Genomic DNA, 25,145 nt, shown 5'->3' on the forward strand with positions numbered 1-25,145 from the left:
GTAAGAGAACTGAGGACTGACCAGCTGCTCTGGCCAAGCGAAGTGATTCCGTTACCGACAAAAGTGCAGTTTCAGTAGAGTGGCCCCGCCTAAAGCCAGACTGATTCTGATCAAGTAGATCATTGTTCTGCAAGTGTTCTGAGAGCTGGTTGAAGACTGTGCGCTCCAGTATTTTTGATAGGAATGGGAGAAGTGAGACCGGCCTGTAATTTTCAACCAGGGCTGGGTTGAGAGTGGGTTTTTGAGCAGTGGTGTAACCCGCTTGCTTGAAAGCAGCTGGGAAAACACCTGTGGACAGAGAGGAGTTAATGATACAACTCACAGCAGGGCTGATTGTGGGCTCAATCGCCTGCAAGAGATGTGATGGTATCGGATCGAGGGGACAGGTTGTGGGCTTAGAGTCAAGCAGAAGCCTGGTGACCTCGCTCTCACTTAGTGGAGAGAATGAGCTAAGTGATGCATCACTAGCTGGTGGCAGAAAACTGAGTTGGACAGGCTCAGAGAATTGGTTGCTGATGGCAGAAACCTTGTCAGTGAAGTAGGAGGCGAACATGTCTGGAGTCAACATACTGGAGGGTTGTGGGTTTGAAGGAGAGAGGAGCGAGTTAAAAGCAGAGAAGAGTTTGCGTGCATCAGTGGCAGCACAGATCTTTGATTGATAGAACGCCTTCTTAGCAGATTTTAGAGCAGAGGTAAAACAGGACAGTTTTTGCTGATAAGCACTCAAGTCAGTGGTTTGTTTGGATTTACGCCATTTTCTCTCTGCCGCTCTGAGCCCTGCCCTTTGGGTTCTGATGACCTCAGTGAGCCAGGGACAAGGTGGAGTATTAATAGGCTTAGACACCAGAGGGCAGAGTTTGTCCAGAGAGGAGGTCAGTGAGGAGCAGAATGTGTCTGTGGCCTCGTTAACAGTGAGTGTGAAGGACTCGTTACATGAGGCTAGTGCAGCTGAGACCTCGTCAGACAGCTGTGTTGGGTCAAGTGACTGAAGGTTTCTGCGGTATGATCTTAATTGAGTAGTAGATTGTTGAAGTTCAGGTAAGCCAAGTGAGAACTGAATGAAGTAGTGGTCAGAGAGGTGAAGTGGTGTTACACTCAAATTAGCCGTGGAGCAATTGCGAGTTAGAATCAAATCCAGTGTATTACCAGCCTTGTGTGTAGGAGGCGTTTGAACCAGTTTCAAGTCAAAGGAGGACAGTAGTGAAATAAAATCAGTAGCCTGGGCTCTATCCAAGTGGATGTTCATGTCACCCATGACAACCAATGGTGTGCCATCATCAGGGATGTCTGAGAGTAACATGTCCAGTTCCACAATAAAGTTGTCCAGGTGACCTCCGGGTGGGCGGTATATCACAACCATGTAAGCCTTTATTGGGGCAGTGACCTGTACTGCATGATATTCAAATGAGGTGTTATTGTCCAAGGGTTTGAACTGGCTGAAGTTCCAGCTATGAGAAAGAATAATGCCTGTGCCACCTCCTCGGCCAGAAGAGCGAGGTGTATGAGAGAACACTGCATCAACTGATAGAGCAGTTGGTGTTACAGTGTTCTCAGGACGGACCCAAGTTTCTGTCAGGGCTAGGACCTGAATGTTAGACAGTTTAGTGAGGGAATTGATGAATTCTGCTTTGTTAACTGCAGACTGGCAGTTCCAGAGGCCAACTGTGATAAAAGGTTGTGGAAAAGAGGCATTCTGCAAAGTGGATAGATTATGCAGGTTTCGTTTTCTGTAACTATTGTGCTTCTTTCTGTTCCCATATATGACTTGTATTTTTTGGTTGCACATGTTGCGTTAGACTGCTGGGGTGCGTTAGACTGTTATGAGGCAGTGCTGCCTGTCGGTGGCCTTGCTCGGTGGACTCGCACAGGTAGACTCGCTGGTCTTTACCCAATGTGGTCTTTCCACAAGGGCTGACGCTTACGCTGACGCTTCAGCGCAGTCTGTGTACTTATATAGAGAGATATGCCACAGATGTGCACAATTGAGTTGATTGTGCACAGCCGCTAACCGCCCCAGCTGGCAAATTTAGATTCAAACTCTCTTAAAGCTTGGGCTACAGTGAAACTCCGCCCCGGCAGTTTACACTTTAGCAATCAATAGAGGGAGCCACACGCGTCAACTGCCTCACCTATTGTTGCAGAGAGAGTGAAACTAACACGTTCAGCCTAAGCAAAACTGCCAACAACCTACTTCCAACTGAAACAACCAAAAGCAGATTCCTCTTACCAAGTAGCTTCTCCCTTCCTATCTCAAAGATCAGAGCTTGTTCTGCTGGCAAATTTAGATTCAAACTCTCTTAAAGCTTGGGCTACAGTGAAACTCCGCCCCGGCAGTTTACACTTTAGCAATCAATAGAGGGAGCCACACGCGTCAACTGCCTCACCTATTGTTGCAGAGAGAGTGAAAACTAACACGTTCAGCCTAAGCAAAACTGCCAACAACCTACTTCCAACTGAAACAACCAAAAGCAGATTCCTCTTACCAAGTAGCTTCTCCCTTCCTATCTCAAAGATCAGAGCTTGTTCTGCTGGCAAATTTAGATTCAAACTCTCTTAAAGCTTGGGCTACAGTGAAACTCCGCCCCGGCAGTTTACACTTTAGCAATCAATAGAGGGAGCCACACGCGTCAACTGCCTCACCTATTGTTGCAGAGAGAGTGAAAACTAACACGTTCAGCCTAAGCAAAACTGCCAACAACCTACTTCCAACTGAAACAACCAAAAGCAGATTCCTCTTACCAAGTAGCTTCTCCCTTCCTATCTCAAAGATCAGAGCTATATATATATATATATATACATATAGATTTGACAACCTCAAAGTAGACAGGGTTCTGTGCCCCCCCTGAGATCTTGGGCACACCCACCAGGGGTGCTCGGACCCCAGGTTAGGAACCACTGCTGTAGACCACTATCTTGGCATGTACTATCTATGTAATGCCTTGCCTCCTGAGAACTTTCCCCTCTTCTCCATCCAGCAGGAACATTTCCTTCTTTGAAAGATATACAGTCATGTGCATTAGTTTTAGGTATGTAGGGCACTAAAAGTTCACGTGGCAGCCAAGGGTCAAGCTTGACGGCATTTCTTTTGCCTGGGCCCTTTCACCCCTGCTGATACAACCAGTAGCTGCTGGCAGTTTTTAGGATATCTGGGACATCCACAACAGGACCAGCCTGGACAGTACCCTTGGCCAGTGGGTCTCAACTGGTGGGTTGGAACCCAAAAGTGTGTCTTTCCAGTGTGTCTTGAATGTGTAACAGGAAAAAATTAATAAAAGGCAAAAAGCCTATATACAGAAGCACTAAGTTAATACACATTAAATTCAAGCATACATTTTTAGGTCATCCTATGATGAGTAAATTTAAATATTTTTCCCCAAGATTTCTACTTATTTATCTTCTTTTTGGATAACGAAGCTGATTTCCTCAAGATAATGATAAAATTTCTAAAGAAATCACCAAACTTCGAAGCTGTCTTACGAAAACTGAGTAAAATACAACGTACGTCTACAAAATCTTCTGTAATGATGTACTTTTAAAACATGTTTGTTTGGTCTTGTCTCTTTGTCCAATTATGGTTGAAAGATGTTGCAGTTTGGGTCCAAACTGCAAAATCTTTCATTAAATGAATCTGAGTGGTTAGAAATTCTTTTTTAAATTGGGGTCACGATTTCTCTCAAGGACGTGGTGGTGGATCCTGATGCGTGACCAGTTGAGAACCACTGCCCTAGGCCGTGCTTACTCGCCAGGTCCACCCCTTCCTGTACCCTCAAAGTGTGGACTTGGTTATATTTTAAATTGATTATTTACTCACGCCCCTCGTAGTATGTAGGACATCCAGAGCATGACCGGGATTGTGTTAATCTTCATTCCTGCCCAATATGCCCTCAGGTGGGTTTACTTGCCATTAACAGGCCTTACCTTGGCCTCAATTTTTGGCCCAAACTTGCCTTAAAGTTCTGTACAGTACTGTACGTGAATAAATAACTTCGTAAGATCTTAGGGGTTGGTTGTCCTGAATTTTCCTGGAAATTATCAGGAATAAAAGGGACAAGAATGTCAAGAACAGTCCATCAATAGTGAGCAAATCAGGTTTAATGTACAGTTTCAAGATTCAACAATTAGATTTTGAAAGTAGAGGCTCACTGCTCAGCCCCATCCATCTCCACTGACAATTTCTCATTATAAATCAAGAACTCTGTCTAATACAATCTGCACTCCATAAGGTGTTTTTACTAAACGGCAAACCACTGTTTTGGTTTCGTGGATGAATTTCACATAATAAGGGAGAAAAAATGTTAAATTTGGCCTTCCTGTTTAATGCTGAGAGCCATCCAAGAATGTGTTAAATCAGATTCTGCGTCTTCTCTTTTCATTCAGATGCAAATCAAGAACAAACTGCATGGATTATGACCACTCTGGGCGTGTTTGAACAGGAGTATTATTAGCTTATTATGCTTAGAGGTTTATAACCATGAAAAGCTGGCCAGATTCCAAGTCTATCAGGGAAAAAAACGGGCAAATCATAATTATTTGAGAAGAAAGAGGCAGTAGCTACAGGTGTGGTTTAGCTGAAGCAACTGCAAGCCTGTAAAGAATGGTGGCTGGTGAAGCCATTAGCTTGAATGCAGCTATAGCAGCAGTCTATGGGGTGTTTCCTGGATGGAGATGAAATATATCCCTATTTTTAATGAAGTCCCCCTGAGGTTAATGCCAAACCCGGGAAAATTTCCTTGTATGCACCCACATATTTGGCATTAAGACTGATTTTAAACATCATAAGTGGACAGGCAAATATAAAATGTCCCTGCACAGATGTCTGAACAAACTTCACCAGCATCTCCTGCATAAAGGCTAACATATTTTCTTTAGCTGTCTGGGATGATTACAAGTAGTCCTCTCTCACCTGCAGGTCCCGAGACTCCCCTTGCTCCAGGAGCTCCAGATGGACCCCTCCCCCCGGTGTCCCCACGAGGCCCACTGGGACCTGGCAGCCCTCGAGACCCTGGCTTTCCTAAGACGGAGGAAACAGACCTGAGTAATCATGAAGCTTTAACTGGTTCACATCTTAAATGGTTTCACTTTCAGTAACTGAAAGAAAACTATGGTAACAATTTACCATCTCTGCCAGGAAGTCCATCTCTCCCCTTCTCACCCTGAGGACCTGTAATGAAAACAGAGAGGTGACTTCACTGAGGAGAAGATTGGTGAGAAAAAATGAGCTCAAACCAGCTGGAGTAGAAAATCCACCAAAGGAGGAGGGGAAAGTTAAATTAAGTCAAAGATACTGAGCATAAAGACTGGTAATGTCATAAGGTTTTATTTAAATTTAGTTCCATATACTTCATCATCATTTTGATTCACTGTAAGACTCAATAAGGAATGATGTCAGTCTGAGTGGTTTCAAGTGTCTATTATAGAAGACCATGCTGTTATAATAATGGCCTTAGGCATAGACATGCTCTCTTGGTTCAAGGCAAACTCATCAGATTCTGGGCATCACATTATGTTTGCTATTTGAAAAGTAGAAACAAAGCTGCACTAAGTCTAAACTTGCCACAGTATATGTCGGTAGCTGGAGGAAATCCAGTAAAGCATCCCTGTGACCACAACTCATCCATGCTGTTCTTGCTGTTCTGCTTCTCTCCAGCAGTTTATCTTTCTTTCTACTTCTTCCTATTCATTCTTAAACCCAACACAAGATGTTTTTACTGTGCAATTCTGTATGGGTAACATCTATTACAACCTCCAAAGATGGGACAGTTGGAGGATCACACTGTCCTCCTCACTGACCCCTGTTTGGGTAAAAAGAAGCTGTGACACTGAATAGCTATAGATTAAACAACTGTTGTGAAAAAGTGAATAAATGCTAATCTATTGTGTTTTGTTCTTCAGATTTTTTAAAAGCAGAGTTTATTTAATCTTTTTCTCAAATGATGAACAAGCATAAGGAGTGTAATACAAAGCTGTGTTATTATATTTGGTATAAATCTACCAAAGATTTGCCGTAGAAAAAGAAATTCTTTGTCTTTTTTGTAAATAAACCACCGGCACTAACTCACTTTTTCCCAAACCCTCCCTGTGTGAAATATTGGATTGTTTTCCAATTGTTTTCATGGATGCTGATCCTAAAGAGGATTCACATAAACCACTCCTCTTGATTGGAATGAAATCAGGCATTTTTTCAGATTACCAGTGGTCCATGTAAACATAGCTATTGACATTCAGAGGCCATTGATGAAATAGTGGGTGCAATTTGAGGTAAACTGTCTTGCCAAAGGAAATATCAATATGTGACTGTGTGACTGCAGAAGGGGATCAACCCCTTGACCTTTAGGAGGAGAGTAGACTTCTCTGCCTACTGAGAGCCAGTCCTTGCTATTTCAAACTTTGAAATCTGATATGAAACAGGTCAAAAATAGGTGTGATTAACGTGTCAGGAAAAACAACATTGAGATCTGATCAGTACATTGATGTTTGATCAGGATTTTCATATAAAAGGTGAAAACTTCCATTTCCAGTTTGAAAACATCTTTTAAACAGTGATAATTGTTGTCTTTGAAATGGGAAAATGCTCCCTGAGATGTTTGGAATTAACTAAAAATCTTTTAATTTCTCCTTCACCTGAAGAGTGACTCTAATGTTTGTGAGACGGCCGTCATACTCCAAAGTGTTTCCTTCCCTGTCAGGCACAGAGAGCTTAAAGTGAGCAGCAGTTAACTGGGCTCTCACTTTTAGAGGAAATGAGTGTGTCTCATGGAGGAAATCGGATATGAGCAGAGCCAAGCAGGTAGACGGCAGGAAAAGAGCTGCACAGAGTGATTTCTGACTCAATTATAAATAGTCAGAGTCCTGTACTACACCTAATGGAGGTATGCAGTTTATTCTAACTTCAAACTATTTATGATGGATAACAGTGGGCTGTACTGACCTGCAGGCCCCTGCTCACCAGGAGCTCCTTGAGCGGGCACAGCCCCCATCAGTAACGAGGCCTCGGGTAAAGTTCCTCCTTTTCCCTGAAGGTGGCGATGTGACACGGAGGCTGGGGCATTGAGTAACTGGACCTTTAACCAGAACACACAAACAAAAGAATTAGACAATGCAACATCGCAGATCTAGACAAAACATACATTTAATGTCAGGCAGCCAATCTTCTCCAACAAGAGCTATCAACTCTGGACCAAAATACCGACTGAATTAAACCAACCTATCAACCTTTTGATAACAAAGGTCAGACCTCATATGCATTATTTTTATTTATATTGACTTCCTACAACTTTGTCTGAAACAGAATTTTTTTAACCATTTGAATTTTAGTATATCAATATTTAAATTTCTGGCAACTATGGTAAAACAACATCATCTCTTTTAAATCTGTTTTATTCAATAAGCTTCTAAATTAAAGTTTGATCATTTTTTCAGTGATTTAGACATTGTAGCTGAGAAAGTACGGTCCATACCTTTGCCTCCAGTGAGTTCAGTCTGTCACTCAAAGCTGTGATTCGACTGCAGTTGAGACAACCTAAAAAAGCAATAAAATATCTATTACTTACAGTAATCAGACTCTGAAACACGAAGTTTACTTCTGTCTCTGTGCTATGGTTTAAAATAGTGACATGTTTCCATTTCTTACTTGAAATAGACTCTCCTGTGCGTGCAGGCGGGCGTCGTAGCATTGATGGTTTCCTCACGGCCTCCTGAGCTACGAGCTGGTTTGCTGCCTCTGAGGAGGATAAAAATAAATAAAGTTTTAGTTTCTTACTGACTGTAAAAATATGATCACTATCATCTCTTCAAATCAACACAGGTCCAGCCAACTGGTGCTAGTAGTCTCAGGATTAGTGAAATATGGATCACCTGAGTGCAGTGAATGTGTCTCAAGTGGTTTTAGTATTAAGACACCTGTGTATGGAGGTCCAGTTACTGGTTAATCAGTATTCCTGGCTACCATTACACTATGAAGGCAAAAGAACACTCCAAGTAGCTCAGAAAAATAGGTTATTGAAAAGTATAAGTTAGGAGATGGACACAAAAAACTTTCCAAGGCACTGAACACTCCTTGGAGATCAGTTAAATCAATAATCAAGAAATGGAAGGAATATGGTACATGTGTGAATATGCCTAGATCAGGACGTCCTCACAAACTGAGCAAGCGTGCAAGAATGAGACTAGTAAGAGAGGCCACCAAGACACCTATGATTAGAGATGGTAGAGACTGCATACAGCAACTGTTGCCCAGGTTCTTCACCAGTCAAAGCTTTATGGTAGAGTGGTAAAGTGAAAGCCACTGTTGAAGAAAACTCGGATTTAATCTCGACTACAATTCACCAAAAGGCATGTGGGAGACCCCATGATCAAGTGGATGAAAGGTCTTTGGTGTTATGAGACCAAAATGGTGCTTTTTGGCCATCAGACAAGATGCTATGTTTGGCAGACACCAAACACTGCAAATCACCACAAATACACCATCCGCACTGTGAAACACGGTGGTGGCAGCATCATGCTGTGGGGATGCTTCTCAGCAGCTGGCCCTGGAAGGCTTGTAAAGGTATAGGGTAAAATGAATAGGGCAATATATAGGAAATTCCAGGAGGACTCTCTTACTCAGTCTGCAAGAGACAACTACATTTGGGGAGAGGATGTATTTTCAATGGTTTGGTGAATGCTCTGGAGTGGCCCAGTCAAAGCCCAGACCCAAATCCAATAGAGAATTTGTGGCTAGACTTGAAAAGGGCAGTTCATGCCCAATCCCTGTGCAACCTGACAGAGCTTGAGCAAAGAAGAATGTAGTAAAATTGTAGTGTCCAGATGTCTAAGCCTGAATGAGACCTATCCACACAGACTCAGTGCTGTGATTGCAGCTAAAGGAGCATCTGCTTAACACTGACTTGAAAAGGAGGACATTTATGCAGCCACCTATTTCACATGATATATTTTTATTTAACTGAAACTACTTTGTAGGGATTTGTTTTCACTTTGACATTTTTTTCTAATAAAAAAGCCTAACTATATTGACCATGAGTGATTTATAAAATGAATAAAAGGGAAAACATCCAACGGGGTGAATATGTTTCATAAGCACTGTAACCTTTACCTTAAAATATCTGACAGAAAGTTCATCATTATATTCTGCTCCTCAAATGACCTTCTGCTAGTTCTTCTTTTGTTTAACTAGACCTCTGACATTCAAGCACAAGTCAAACTTACAGCTGCAGAGATAGACAGCTTCTGTTTTCTTTTAACACTGCACCGTTTCTATGTCACACTCTTGCAGACTACTCAGACTATGCATGACCGCTGACCTTGCTTGCAAGGAATAAAATTCACAAAGACATTTCAAAGTCTTTATGTCAGTCTAGTACACCGTAAAATTTTGCTATCTCAGTTGACATTTTTGGCTTTTGGTCCGCTGGAATGACAAAACAAGGCATCAGAGGACGTCACGCCAAGTTCTTGGAAGTGAAAATGAGCATTAGTCATCATTTTCTGACATTTCATAGACAAAACAAATGACTGATTAATGCAGAAGAATTGCATTAGCATAAATAGGTAATAAAAAGGTTGATTTCAGCCAACAAATCAAAGGAATTACGTCCTCATTGAATCAGTCTGTAGGTCATGGATTGCCAGACCCAGTTTTTCACTTCTGCAGAAATCTGGAACACGAGTGAGGACGTGGCCTTGAAGATAGAGTTTCTGAGTTTAAGAGCATCAAAGTTAGGGTCCAAAAGACAGACCCATATTACATGTTTCTCTTCATACCGTAACCCAAACTTATCCCATTTACAGGTGACAAGTACCTGACCTTTCCCTTTTAGTGATGAAATCATCTGACATCAGATGCAATAGGTCAGTAGGTCTATTTATAGCAGTATCTGAATGATTTCAAATGCATATACTGTAGTCTAAATACTAGTTGCACTTCCTACCTATTAATCCTTAAGTCATTTGTAGCATCACTGTCCAAGAAGAACAAATGTGCACTTTTATAAAAGGTAGTCAAGTCAGAGAGAAAACCTGACTTGTAATGACACCAATAAATCAGAAGTTATAAAGCCTGTGAGATGAGAAAGGATGCATCCTGAAATCAGATTTGTGCTGCGTCCCTCCAGGTGAACCTCTCCCTAACAGCCAGGAATCACTGGCTCAAAGTTTTATAAAGTCAAAGTGCTGACAGAGATGGAAATCAGCAGGAACAGTGGCAGCATTTGTCTGTGTTTCATTTATAAGAGACAAACATTGTGTTTTTCTGTGACTTTGCCAAGTTGCTCCCTTGTATTAAAAGGCCTGGGAGAGAGGGTGTGTAAAGACAAACAATAGTTTCCTTGTGCAGACAGAATGGGTAGTCTCGGCTCGCTCTCTGTCTTGCCTTCATTTTATGAAGTGTGGGACGTTGTGTCTGTGGGTTCTGGATGTTTTGAATGGGCAGACCTTTGTGGAAAAGCTAGACTGACTCCTTTGTCCAGCCTGGACTGGCTCTGCTTGGCCCAGGTGCTCCTGAGACAAACAAGAGGCTGGGTTCAGCACCTCATTAGCCTCCAGATAGAACGACTTTACCAGTCTGTGGCCGGCACACTGCATCAACACCAAGTGGTACTAAGGTCATTAGAATAATCTCAGACTTTCTGTAGTTAATCAATTAATCACTTCCTTCTCTCTATTTCACATTTAAAACAGTTTTTCTGCCATTTTGGATTTTTTACTGTCTTAAACAGGAATGCATATGGTTAATCACTAAAACATTTAAATCCGTTTATCAAATCAGCCGGCGTGGGATTTACAAGTCGGTTAAACTAATGACCTACAACTTTTTATAAACACAGGCTTGAAATCCCGTTTTTTTGTGCTCTTTTAACCTGTAATGAACCTCCCACCACTAGAGGCCGCTGTAGCTTCAGTTAATGGCTGCTGCCTTCCCGTCTGGCACTTCCTGGATGTAAACATGAGAAGTGCAGCGGCTGCTTATCGGTTAGAGTGTAGTAGGAACAGCGCGGTATGACAGGATTTTTTAAGTAGTAAGTGGAAATAAAATGATGTGTAGCCCGTTGAGGGTTGAAGTCATGCATGCCTTCCACCCAAAATGAAAAGAGGCCACATATCAAAGCATGATATTAATCTGCAAAGAGGAACGAAGGCTGGCGGCACTAGCTTGTAATGTTAGCCACAGTGTAGAGAGTATATCAGGCTAACATCACACCCTTTAACATAATGACCCTTAGAGGAATTCGACTGTTTTCTAGGGATTTTCTTCTCTTTACACTAGCCGGTTCAACAAAATGTAAATGAGAATTTAGCTGAATATGGAAATAGACAGTTAGGAACATCCTTAGTCTTAAACATCGGGTGACTGACTTCCTGATTGGATCCAGACCTGCTTTTACAGGTAGATCCAAAATTATAATATAATGGTTATGGCTTGTCGCTGATGAAGCCCATGGATCCAAACAACTTTAGCAATTTGAGCTTGAATGCAAAAACTACGAACTACACAGAGAACATAGATATGTAGCTTATGTTGCCGCTTCCTGAGCTTAACTTTGGCTACATTAGCTACACAGTTACATTAGCTACAATATCTAACTAACTTACTCAGGTAACGGAGCTACATGAACTGTTAATGTTTCACAGAGGAGGAGTCTTTTCTGCTTACTCAGCTCTATTAAATGTTTTGCAGGTACGGTTTTTAAATTTCACTTTTGGTATCCCAGCCCTTACCCTCACCCTTGACAGAACTTTGATCCAGTTTTATTTTGAATGTTTTAGCGTGTGGGCTGCATGGCAGCACAGGGGTTAGCGCCAATGTTCCCTCTAATTTTCAAAACTCCTGAGCAGACATTCAACCACACTGAGCAACTACTTCATCAACTGTGGCCGACATCTGACGCGTACGCCATGTCCACATGGCAGCGCCATGGCATCACCTCTCCAAACTCAAATATCATTGACAAGTGATATCAGGTGACCATAAAAATAAAGATTAACAATCACTGTTCAGGTCATGAATTTCACCATTCATTCATTCACAAGCCACTCTCAGTTTTAGCTAGCCGCAATTTTGATGTCTGGAAACCCTGTTTTTTTAATCAAGGTTTACATTTTAATGAGTTACAATCCTTTGAAAAGTAAAAGTAAACTGTAATTTTAACTTAAAAGCATTTGTCCTCAGGTGAAAGCAGACACTAACAAAGTTTGTAGTTTCATATAAAAAGGCAGAAATCTAGAATGTCTTAGATGAGATAAAACTCTTGCTCTGTTCCCTTGCTTTATCAACCTTATCAGAGTAAGGTCTCCTAAAGGACTTCTACCTGCACAAATTTAACAGCGCATTATATGAAATATGTCACACTGTTAGAAACATCAGGGTTTAAATCAGTTTATAATAGGTCCATTATAGGAGATCAACTCTTTCCTGGTCTCATTGTAGATCATTTTGGCCAGCTTCATTCTTTAAAGGAACATTGTTTACATAAAAATAGACATCCATTTAATGCTACAAAAACTTTGTTTGAATGTGTAACATTAAGTTAACTTGTGGGAAAGATGTAATCAGCTGTTTTAACTCTCATTACTGTAATAAAATTATTAAAAACAGAAACTTACAGCTTTACTGAAGCTGAAGTCTTTTTACTCCTGTAGAAGTTTTCTATTTCTGGCTCCTGTCTGCCTCTGTTCCTCACTGCCCTGCTGATCAGTTATGAGGGTGTAAGAGATTTTATAATTTTTTAATTGGTTTATTATCAATATATATCTATAATATTTCATGCAATGTGTCACCTATCAAATGTTTTGATAATGAGCTCAATACTGATGTTTAATTAATCTTTGTCATTGTGAAAAAATATAGAAGTAGAATGTTAATAAAACGATCTTTTAACAGTCTACAGCTGCTGCTGAGGAGAGAGAGGGAGGAGAGAGAGAGAGAGAGCGGTTATCCATATAGACAGCACTGATGCACGTATGCATCAGAGAGGAGCTTTAAAGCAGGAGAAAAGTTCAGCTTTGTGTTGAATCCTTTTCTCCTCTGAACCTCCAACACGCTTGTGTTTGTCTGTCTATGAGTGGCATTAGTGTTTGCGTCGCTGTGTGGACGGCATGAATCCAAAAGTGTCTGCGCAAATACGTACGACGGACGCACCGATAGACTCGGCCATATGGCAGTTTTTTCGGGAAAAAAAATCCTCCCTTTATGTGTAAATCAGTCATTGAAACAACCATCCAGTTCCCACACACTGGCAGTAAGAGCTGAGCACAGTTAGAAGAAGGTTGAATTTGTGACGCTGATAAATTTAACTCACCAAAGTGCCTCATTGAGGAACCCCCTGTGGCTGGAATCCACCCACACTCGGCGGCTGTCAATAACAGGCTCTGCCATCGGTGTGTCAGCTGTTGCATGATTTGGTAGCCTCACTTTACATCTCTCAGGTATGAGGCACCCATGGAGGTGGAAGCCCTAGGCTACAGTACCAGCTAGACTGCGCGTTAATGCGCCTTTGATCACAGTGCACATTAGAAGATAACAGTGAAAACTCCTTGGGTATATTTGAGTGCACAACTTTTTTTTCTTCTGCACAGAGAGGTGGAGAGCAGTGCGCAATTGTGCAGAAAACCCCCTTAGAGGGAACAGTGGTTAGCACTGTTTCCTCATGGCAAAAAGGTCCCTGGTTCACTTCCTGGTCAGGGCCTTTCTGTGCGGAGTTTGCATGTTCTCCTTGTGCACACGTGGGTTTTCTCCGGGTACTCCAGCTTCCTCCCACCACCAAAAACATGCTCATTAGGTTAATTGGTGACTCTAAATTGCCCGTAGGTGTGAATGTGAGCATGCCTGCTTGTCCGTCTCTATATGTAAGCCCTGTGATTGACTGGCAACCAGTCCAGGTTGTACCCCACCTCTTGCCCAATGAAAGCTGGGATAGGCTCCAGCCCCCCGTGACCCTGAACGGGATAAGCGGTAAAGAAAATGGATGGATGGGCGTTTTAGCGTTTATTTCCGGTCTGACAGAGAGTGCTTCTCAGGTGAACAGTCTGTGAGAATGGCTGCCAGGGATGCTTGTCCTTAAGCTAGGCCCATCTCAAAGACAGGGGCCTTATGGGTTAAAAATAAACTGCTTCAAAGATGTGCCATAGAGCATACATTTAAGCCGGCATTGTTCTTTGGCCCTTGTTTACCTAAAATTTAAAAAATTACGCAGAGAAAATGTACCCTTCTGATATTCTGTATGGCAGATCAGCAGATCTTAAGCAAGCCGTTATCAGCTGATGGCCAGCTGATTTGCTCTACGCATGCTACTGGCTAATCACTCTCATGCTGCCTTATCTAAACTGCTCTTGCCCAGCTGCGCTCTGCCGTTCTCTCTGCAAGCCGCTCTTGTAACCCTCCTCCATCCCAGCTCCTCCTTTATTCTGCTCTTTATCAGTGTCATATTGTTGTCATTGATGCCTTCTCTGCTCTGGCTTTTTTGCAAGGGATAGGGGACAGGGATAAGTGCTAATTAATCACTGCTAATAATGAAATACTTATAGCTGCAAATCATGTGTTTTTTCTGTGTGTGTTACTTAACACTGCTTGGAGTGTAGGTTCCATGGATGTTTTCTCTGGAGCTTTTGGTTGTGCACACTTACAAAGGAAGGCTGTAGATAGGAGATCTAGCTCTCGCCCCTAGCCACACCTCCTCTTCTCCCTCTGGAGTAAAGAACACTGAAGCGCCAAGATCCCCTCACCCACACTCGAGCTATTGTATGAAGCATTAAGCCGACTTTGGCTCAAGGACAACTGTCTCCCACACTCCCCTCACACACACTTTCTCTGTGTCTGTCTGCAACAACACAATTTAAACCGTGAAAGACGGCTCTTTCCTTCAGCGCCTCCCATGAGAGTGAGCGCTAACTACAAGGCTGCATTGTGAAGACAGAAGAAGACCTGAATGTCTCTGCTATGATCCATTGCTCTCTTGGCCAACAATAACATTGTCACAGTTAATGAACGCCACCCCATAGACCAGGCTCATTGTGTCCCTTCTTTGTTCTCAGTGGGCTAATTGCCCCAGCAGGAGGGGTCAGAGAAATGTGTGAATGTATTTGACCTTTGACCCCATGCTGCACTGGGTCGTAATCACAGACTGAATCAGAGCTCTTCATTAAAGGGAAAAACCCCCATGGAGAGTTCAGAGGTCGACCTGACATCAGCACCATCTCTGCTCCACATTTTACTCACGCACACGCCGACACACATGTTCAGCATTCAGACGTTTGTTTACAAACACTAAGAGAATAATCTCCACCCCTGCTGGTGAAATACGCTCATAGGAGGATATGAGAGGAGGTCACATGGAGAAGGTTATCTTTAATTTTCTATAATTGAGTCTGTGTGTTCACAGGATTATGAAGGAAGGCCTCTGGGACGGTTTCAGCTCAAGAGCAAGATAATATGTAATAATGTATATTCTGATAAAGACGTTCAGTTGGAGCTGGAGAAGGTCTCACTTTGCAATGAAGAGAAGCAGACACAAATTCCACAGGTCACCTTTTTCAGGCCGATCTAAATTTAAAGGGACACATCATAAAAGAACCATTTTTAGTATTTTTTCAGGTATATCTGGGTGTCTGGTAGGGTGTAAGGGTTCACAAAGGTCACAGTTCCATAGGGAACTATAAAATAAGTCCCAAATTGATAAGCCTAATTCTTGATTTCCCTCATTTGTTTCTTTTACGCTGACAGTAGTGAAGCTTACAGTTTGATCCTTCTGGGAACACCAGTGATAATTGGTGCAGCCTGTAACGCATGAAACATGAAAAAAGACAAAAAAACAGTTTAAAAAAAGATCAACACAGAAATAAATAGTCTAATGTATCTTGAAAATTAGCAAATTAATGCAATGTAATGAAGAAAATAAAATGTGTGTATTTTAGAGCCTTATAAATGTATCATATTTGTGATTTATATTAGTGGTTCTCAACTGATCCGGCCTCAGGACCCACCAGTCTGTCTTACGATGGATCGGACCCAAGTTTCCAAAACATTTTCAACAACGCATGTTCAGTCCATTGATTATGTTGCAGTTTAGAACATGATTGGACCAAAACACCTGATATTAAAAAAAGAGACAAAGCGAACAAATTTTATACCCTCTTTCCCCATCATTATGTCTAAATTTTTGCCAATTTTCCAGAGAACCTGTGAAATTACTTCATTATCTTGGGGAAAAGTAGCCATTTACTGCAAGAAGAGGAGATAAATTAGTTGAAATATTGATCAAACATTGAATTGTATGCAATTTCACAGTAAAACAGGGTAAAATAAAAGGTATTGGTGCATGTCTAATAAGGACTTAAGGAATTTGGCCACCATTTTTTTCATGTCACCTAGTGGTGACCCACTTTTAGGTCCCGACCCACCAATTGAGAACCACCGATTTATATGATTTGCAATAACATTGTTACATAGTTGTCAGTAAACAGCGTATTAAAGGCTATATGTGGATATGTTGAAGTAGAAAACACTGGCTAAAGAGTGTACTACTCATGCAAAATCATGACTCCTATTTCTAAGCAACCTGACACGCCAGATGGATGTGTTTCAGATGGATGTGTTTCACACATCAATAGGAAACGTTTGAGAAAAGGCAGAGGCTTTGAAAAAAAACTCGGAGGGTGACTGGGTGAATGTTCTGTCTGTCACATCTCTACGGGCCAATCAGAGCAACAAAACACGTGACGTGGCTGCTATCGAGCTGCACGTGTGCGGCTACTGAGGAATAACGCGAAACATGGCGACTATAGACATGTAAGTACTCGACTTTTGAAAAGAAAACAACTCCCTGCAGTTCTCTGTTCTTCTTTTAACAAAGAAATGTTGTCAAGTTCTGATAAAACTGGCACTTTAGCAGCATCCACGCTAATCTTTTCCTCCATAACTGCACCAGCTCTTGCTGTTGCTTGTTAACGTCATGACTCTGCTATGTCTGAAAGTCCCGCCCCTCGTTGCTGATTGGTCCTGTCACTTTCTAACCGGGCCCAAACAGATCCGATGGGAGCTTTGCAAGATGGATTCGCAAGTGAAAAACAAGGAAAGGGCGTATCCATCCAAGCAGAGCACCTAAATCCTCCCTGCATATCCTCAACCCTCTCTGCTTTTACATCCAGAGGCATTTGAAAAACAGCGCAGGGAAGTTGGTGAGAGGAAGAAGCCATCTGTCGAGCAGCTCCTCTGACTTTTCTTATTTCTTGTTAGGCCTGTTTCTTCCTCTTCTTCGTTGGTTGTTCAAAAGCACTGGCAAACCGTGACAAGCCTTACTGCCACCTAAATTGGTGGGTAACACTGTCATCTGTGGTTTCCGTTTTTCTCCATTCAGACTATAAAATGTAGAAAGAATTCAGACATACTCATCACCGAACGGTGACCCCCGAGCCATGAAGGGTGAATCCAAATACCGTTGCACCCCTAGTACCAGGAGTATCTACCACTGACCTAGCAAAGATGACTGATTGTCTAGCTTCCATATCCATCATTTGAGGAGGTTCACTTCTTCCTGGTCAAAGAATAAACAGACCAATCCATGTCATTTGAGGAGGTATTAAAGATGTGTGTCCTTTGGGGTTACAGAGATTCACTACCAGGGGATTTGCTCTGGAGTGCACAGGACAGAACATTTTTGTTAAAAAAATAGCAGAGAACAGCACTGACAGCTTTTCTTAGTGGAAAAGTTTTTTTTTCTCCTCCTGACTGGCTTCAGCAAGAGTTTGATTCCCCAACTCACTCCAATAAGAGTTCACAGCGATAACAGCTACTGTGTTGAGTTCACTCTGGCCAGCAATGAATAAGAAAGAACGATTGTCCAGTCAACCTCCAACATTTTTTTTCATAGGATAAATTATTCAAATTACTAGTTTGTGAAAACATCTGTTTTTCCATCATGCTACTCAAGAATAAACTTCACTTCTCTTGCTCACATAAAAATGCTAATACAGGAAAACATCATTGGACGCATCTAGAATAAATATCAAAAAAGACCTTAAAGAAAGGATGCCAAAGATTGCAGATAGAGAGAGAGAAAGAAAGGAGTTTGCTTGAGTAACACACGGCGTATTTGTGAGCCAACATCACACACATTTGTGCCAAGTGTGAACAAGGCGAGAGGGGAAAGCCCTCGATCTGAACCGACTGCATCAGAGACTAAACTGTAACACCATTAGCAGCCTTCTGTTACCATTATGTCATTATATTGTCATTAAATCAGCTTTGTTCCAGTCTTTTTATTATTATTGGCCTCAGAGACCCCGCAAAGAGCTCTACAGGGACCACCGGAGAGAGAGCTGAGGGAGCGATGACCACGGCTGCAGCTGCACGGCTTGCTCTGATCGCTGAGGTGTGTGTGCTCGGGCCGTTGTGTAAGGCTTTGTCCGTGTGTGTTGAAGTGAGTGAGTGTGAGAAAGAGCACGCTGGCTGTTATTAATGGGCCAAGGTCATTCCTTCAGTGATATTCTCTCAGTGAAAATAAACCGGAGCCCTCATGCTAAGAGGCCGGTTAGCTCTGCCAACCAGAGCTCTTAAACACACATCTCACACTCAGCTGCTCCCACTGCCTGATGCTGCGAGCTCATCACCTCCTGAGGTTTGTTTGTTCTCTGCTCCTGCAGAAAGATTCAGCAGCCAGCAGAAAGGCCGGCTATGAGGAGCTTTACGAATGAAAGAGAGACTTTTGTTGTTAAAAAGAAGGTGGAGGATTTTTTAAAGCCTTTCTGTGGTTTTCCTGGGTGTCTCAGGGCGTTTTATAAAAAGCCACAGTTGTTTTGCAGCGCACATAACTGCTTGACAGGCAGCCAATGTCAAGTCAATACATGATTCTTCACTCTTCACAATAGAGCCAGCTGGTGAATCAGAATGTTTCTGAAGCCAATTTGAAGAGGAGCAATGATATCTTTTCCACCATCAAAAACCTTTCACTGTTGTTTCAGTGCAGTTTTTAATAAAGGAATGTTGTCCAATTCTGATAAACTGGTGCTATAGCTTCATCTATGCTAAACTCTACACTGTCTGCCATTGTTGACATCAGCTTGAAGATTCACAAGATTGATTCACTCAATAACAGACATTGAATCAGGCCAAATCATCAGTTTAGCAAGGTTACAATCTACCAGCCCACTTATGCATACAGTACATGATGGTATGCACAGGGTTGTAAATCATCCATCACAATATGATACGACAGGGCTATTTAATTACAAATTCAACTGGGGCAGATTTCAAAATCAAGAAATTCTGGGCCAGACATGTTCAGCACCCAGTGAGCAGCTGGTAATGTCAAATTTGGAACCAATACAGATCAATTTGATGAAAAATATGTACTTTTTACTCTTTTAAATTTGGCAACATGACAAAAGCACACCAAAAAGTGCATAAAAACACAACAGAGCTGTAACCTAAGGAAGTAGAAATGTTTTTTTCACTTGAATAAAAATAAAATAGAATGAAAAAATAAAATGAAATTCTGAATAATAATTGTGGTCCCATCTTGCTCAGGCATATCTTAAAGTGCATATAAAACAAAATTAGTACAGCTGTAGCTACAGCTGAAAAGGAAATGTTTTATACTCTATTTTGGGGCTACTTCTGTCAGCATCGCTAGCCACGCTTCAAAACAACGCAGCACATTGTAGGTAGACTGTTGCTAGGCTACGCCGAGTGTTGCATTCACGGTCTGAAATACTGTGGGAATTTACGAAAACTTGCAAAACAGGTTGCCCTCTGCATCTCTGGCATCACCACAGTTTTTGCTACTTAGGGGGTTGGTTTTGGGCCACATGTGGCCCCTGGGCTGCTACTTAAATAGGCCTATGATGCAATATTGATATTTTGGAAACTGATATGATAGTTTATGATATAGAATCTGCCACAATACAATTTTGATCCAATTTTGTATAGGAGCCTACAATCGATATCTGGTGATTTTATGCACAAATTTCACACAGTTACAGAAAAAAATTGTTTGGTCATTTCAAATACGGAAGTATAAATGTTGTTAATAAAAGAAAAAAATCTCTTAACAAAAAGAACAAAGGCCTGAATTTTGCTTTAAGTGTTTTTAATTACTTAAAATAGATTACTTATAACCTTTAAATTAGGAACATAACAACAACATTTGTGTTGTATGGAAGAAGGCCACCAAAAAAGAATTTCTGAGATGCAAATGTCCTTGTGTGCCCAGATCATTCAAAATTACCAATATGTACATTTTCAGCAACGCTTTATAATTATGCTAAAAATTTCTGGCCTGTTTTCCCACTTTAGATTTTATTTCTTGAACTTATTCTCACGTGGACTTGAATAGATATTTCTACTCTATATCAGCCCTTCATACTTAACAGGGGGGGCTATTAATGCGAGGGGGGAGTATGAACCTTTATTTAATCCCAAAAAAATTATTGAGGGTATTCCCTCATTTTCAATGATGTTAAGAGTATAAAGAAAGCAAGTGTCCTGCTTGAACCACTTCGAGTTTGGAGTTTGAACAACTTTATATTTTTTCACTATAAAGCAAGAGAGGACGGACTAAAATCAGTCTATCAAAGGAGGAAGTCAGCTGTGAACTATTCCCTCTGTTTATCCATGGAGTCAGACAACATTCTCGCCACTTCAGTTAGAATGAGAGGAGAGTTTTTTTTTCATCTGTGAACGGTCTAATTTAAGGTTGTACAGTTGGATTGCTAATTTGCCAAAAGGAAGAAGAAAAAAAGACAAAAAAGCCATGGCAACCACTCCTTGTCAACAGATTGACATTAGATTATGCAATCAATGCTGCTATGTAGTGCCAGGTGATTAACTGAGTTCAAACTACAACTACAAATTCAGCTTTCCTCAATCATAAAAACAAGGTAATCGAAACTATAGTACAGCAACTGCTCCTGCTGTTGTGCCTAAACATTCAAATGTGTATGTTTTGGTAAACAGTGAATTTCAATTTATATTGTGAAGGTAGAGGATTATGAAAACCAGTGCCAGGCACAGTGCTCTTCCAGTATACTGCATTTCAAAGTAAAAGCGCAATCATTTTTTGAAATGGTAAAACAACCTGTGTTTTCAAACAACACTTTTATTCTGTAGTTGTTTTCGGGTTAGGTTTTGTTGCATTATTAAAGTCGCTTTGCAAAGTTGTACAGACCTTTCTTGAGGACAGGTTAACCGTCTCTAACTCTGAAATGGAAGTGCGTTGGTTTGGCAGAGGCTCTGAAAGCAAACATTAAACACACACTCTCAGAAACACAGAGAGCAGCCAGCAGACACAGCAGAGTGTCCGGTCCTGATCCATCTCTGTCTGCTCAATTAGCTGAGCTCAGCGCCGCAGCATCATTAGTGACCAGATGCTGACAGCCAACCAGAGGCGTTTGTCTCTGTCTGTGCAGCGCCTCAGACAGACTGAAGACAAACACATCCAGTCTATTCAGAGAGAACAGTGCACTTTTAGAAACTTGCCAAGTTGAACAAGGTGTCAACTCAGACCATATGTTTGCTGAGCGAGCGCTTTCTTTCACCTTTTTTTGAATCCAAAAGAGACAAATTGGAGGGTTATTTCATTCCAGCTCTCTCCCTCTCACCGTCTGTTATCTTACAGTCCTTTCCACAAAACAAAAGTGGGAGCTTTAGTTTAAATTCTAGTAATTTTAAAAGAAAAAACATGATCTGCAATACCTTGGCTTTGGCTTTTTTTAATGCCCCTGTATATGGTATTACTGTTTTACTGCCTATTCCTAATGCCTACATTATCCTAGAGCAGATATTACTGACTCACTTGTCATGATTTTGAAACTCGATTTTATAGACTGAAAGATGATCTCCATGACTGAAAGTTGGTCTGGTGGTTAATAGCCCATTTGTTTTTCATACAAAAAACACTTAAATATATTTTCAAAATCTCTCAGAGACGTTCATGAAGATCCAATCAACATCCTCCACCTTCCAAACAGCTGATTGTGCTCGGTCATTTGGGTTTACTGCTCTCAAACCTACATCTGACCCAGTGTTAACCGCTCTTTCCCAGGGCCGCAGGTTTCTTTTATTAGGTGATCGCCTTAAAGGACACACTTCATCATTTCCTTCCCCTGGAAATGCCCTTGAGCCTGAGAGCGAGGCGGCCCCACACACTGCACAGCATCAGCTGGAATCACAGGTGAGAAGGAGGCGCGCCCCTGCTTAAACAACTGGTCACATAATTGATCCCAGAGGACTTCGAGGTGAAGCGAGCGAGGCCGAATCCTCACCTCAGCGTGGCGTTCAGGTTGAAAACAAGTGCACCCGGGCTGCAGGTCTACATCTGCTCCATTTTACAAGTCTGCACGAGGCGTCGCAAAGAGCTGCTGCAAATGGAACCGAGCTGAGGCCTCCAGGACCCCGAGGTGAGAGCGTGCAGGGTCACACATACATTGCACCTCATCAATCAGCACAGACGCTTAAACACAGGCCGAGCAAACAGTCGTCACACCACCTTAAACACAGCCTGCTCATACCAGACCCCCATCAGTCACTACAAAGGCTGAAATAATTAATGATACTTAGACCCGTCACTGCACCTGAAGAAAAGACTGATGTGCATTTTCTGGAGAAGGTTCCCGTTAAATTAACCTACTTTTTTTAGTGGACACTTTCTATACACCTAACCTGCTAAGAGAGCAACCACAGGTCCTTGATGCCAGCTGTAGTCTGACTCTACACTGAGTATTTTTATATTTCAAGAAAGGCTTATATGAAAACCACACCTGCAAGACATAGAATATAGCAGGTACCATAAAAAACACCAACATTCACAAGAGAGGCACTATAGAAGATTTCTGCTGATGTCTGATATGCGGATACCAGGTCCTGAAAGCAGCCCCAGACATCACACTACTACCACCATGATTGACTGTTGGTTTAATGATCTCTTGATGAAACACTGTTATTTTTACCCCATATTAAAAACACACCTTCCAAAAAGTTCAACTTTTGCCTCATCAGTCCACAGAATATTTTCCCAAAAGTCTTGGGGATCATCAGGATGTTTTTCATTAAATGTGAGATGAGTCTTTGTATTCTTTAGGTCAGCATTTTGGCCTTGGAACTCTCCCATGGATGCCATTTTTGCCCAGTCTCTTTCTTGAATCATAAGAGACCTTAACTAAGTCAAGTGAGGCCTGTAGGTCTCTAGATATTGTTCTGGGTTCTTTTGTGACCTCCTGGATGAGTCCTCAATGTGTTCTTAGAGTCATTCTGGTCAGCCGGCCACTCCCAGGAAGGTTCACCACTGTTCAGAGTTTTTTCTATTTGTGGATAATGGCCCTCCCCATGATTCGCTGGAGTCCCAAACCTTAGAAATAGCTTTGTAACGCTTTCCAGACTGATAGATGTTGATGAGTTTGTCATCTGTTTCTACATTTCTAAAGATGGGGGCATGATGTGTTTCCTTTTTGAGATCTTTCAGTTTACAGGTTCTATTTAACTTCTTGTTATCTTGCTTCAACAGGTCTGGCAGTAATCAGGCCTGCGTGTGGATAGCTAAATTCAACTCAGCTTTCCAAAAAATGCAGTTAATCACTTTTCACATATGGTCAGGTAGGTTTGGATGGCTTGTTTCCCTCAATAAATGAAATCATCATTTAAAACATGCATTTTGTATTTATCTGGGTTATCTTTGTCTAATATAAAATCTGTATAATGGTTATTTTTTTCATTAAATTTGGTTCCACTGGAGCCAACCTAAACTATTTAAAGTTTATAGTGTTTATTTTCTTCTGACAGCTAAAGATAGCTGTAGTGATGGTTTTATAGACTCTTTGAGTCCTGGTGTCACTTGTACTCTTGTATTATATTTTCAGTGTGCTTCTTGTTTTTACCTGCATGCAAACAAATCTCCCCTCATGATAATAAAGTTAAAGCTGAAGTGTAGAAATTTCAGGCATGCTGCGTTAACACATCCACCCAAACTGAAATAAACGCTGCAGCGACCAGCACTGTTGTTTGACTAATCGTCCTCAGTTTGTCTCTGCAGATTCTCACATCAGTCTTTTCAGCTCCTCCGGCCCCTCCAGATGTGCTCGCACACACAGCCTGTAATCTTTCCCAGGAAGGAGGAGGGCCTCCTACCGCTCCTCCCGCCTCTCTGTGCCAGACAGCGCTGTCTTTAGCTCACCTTCCCTCTCACTCTCGCTCACTCTCTCTGTTTTTCCAGCACACGTCTGCGCTCATGTTGATGGCAGCGATGGGGTCTGTGTCTCCCCCTCCCTCCTGGGCAGGCGGTGGTGTGTAATTACAGAGCAGTGTCAGGTCTGAACGCTCTGACTGAAGGGGGGGACTGCGGTCTGCTGACAGAGGTGTTTGTCTGGCCTGAAGATGTGCGCTCCCTCTGGCATTCTGGGACAGGAGACCGGCCTCGCTGGGCACAGGATGCAGCTCTCACCTTCCATAACCTCCCTCCTATCAGGCTTCCTGCTCATTGTGTTTTCCAGAAGGTTCCATCATGAGACCCATAACTATTTACCCCACAGAGATTTGGTCCAGCCTGCTGAGAAGACCTGCAGGGCACCTGTAGATACTAATTACAGCAAAATTGAGCTTTGTTTCCAAATCACTCACCGGCCTCTAATTACTGAGCAGAGCGACCTCCTCTTTTTGTGAACCACAGCCGTTTTGACACATGTGCTCCTGAAAGTTTCTACAATATTTCAGGATAGGCTGCCCCTTCGGTCTCTCTGAGTTGTTCACATATGTTATGCATCACACTGCAGGAGACTTTCACTGATTGATGAGCAAGGCCTCTGAAGGCAGAGACATTAAGATAGAAATGGAGCAATGTCGGGATGTGCCTTGTTTTTTAATGGCTTAATGTACTTTAAAAAATGAAGTTTTCTTGCAACTATCATCACATCTCAAAAGTTCCTTTTCCCAATTTTGTCTGGTAAAAATAGAATTTCTCAAACCTGATTTATGAAACCAAAAACGAAGAAGAAGATTGTGGATTAAGCGCACCAAAAACTTTCTCCTGGCTGTATAGTTGCACTCTGGATCTAAGAACTTGCTGCATATGCTGGTCTCCATGACCATCTGTTGCTTATGGTGGCAGAAGAGGAGTGGAAGATTTTGCTGTAAGAGTAATAACAACCTCAGTAGCTTCTGCTGCACAAAC

General features: G+C 41.9%; 1 protein-coding gene across 5 annotated transcripts in view; it reads right to left on the reverse strand.

Moving 5' to 3' along the window:
- The window catches only part of emid1 (EMI domain containing 1), a 145,659-nt gene that overhangs the window by 34,227 nt on the left and 86,287 nt on the right, over positions 1-25,145 (reverse strand). For all 5 annotated transcript variants that reach the window (XM_041787206.1, XM_041787207.1, XM_041787205.1 and 2 more), the window contains exons 4-8: positions 7,631-7,720; positions 7,458-7,519; positions 6,929-7,061; positions 5,117-5,161; positions 4,904-5,011 (exon numbers count right to left, since the gene is read on the reverse strand). In XM_041787206.1, the coding sequence (XP_041643140.1) occupies positions 4,904-5,011; positions 5,117-5,161; positions 6,929-7,061; positions 7,458-7,519; positions 7,631-7,720 (438 nt within the window). The remainder of the gene's footprint in view (positions 1-4,903; positions 5,012-5,116; positions 5,162-6,928; positions 7,062-7,457; positions 7,520-7,630; positions 7,721-25,145) is intronic.

This window comes from Cheilinus undulatus, linkage group 5, assembly GCF_018320785.1.
Source record: "Cheilinus undulatus linkage group 5, ASM1832078v1, whole genome shotgun sequence".
Lineage (NCBI taxonomy): Eukaryota > Metazoa > Chordata > Actinopteri > Labriformes > Labridae > Cheilinus > Cheilinus undulatus.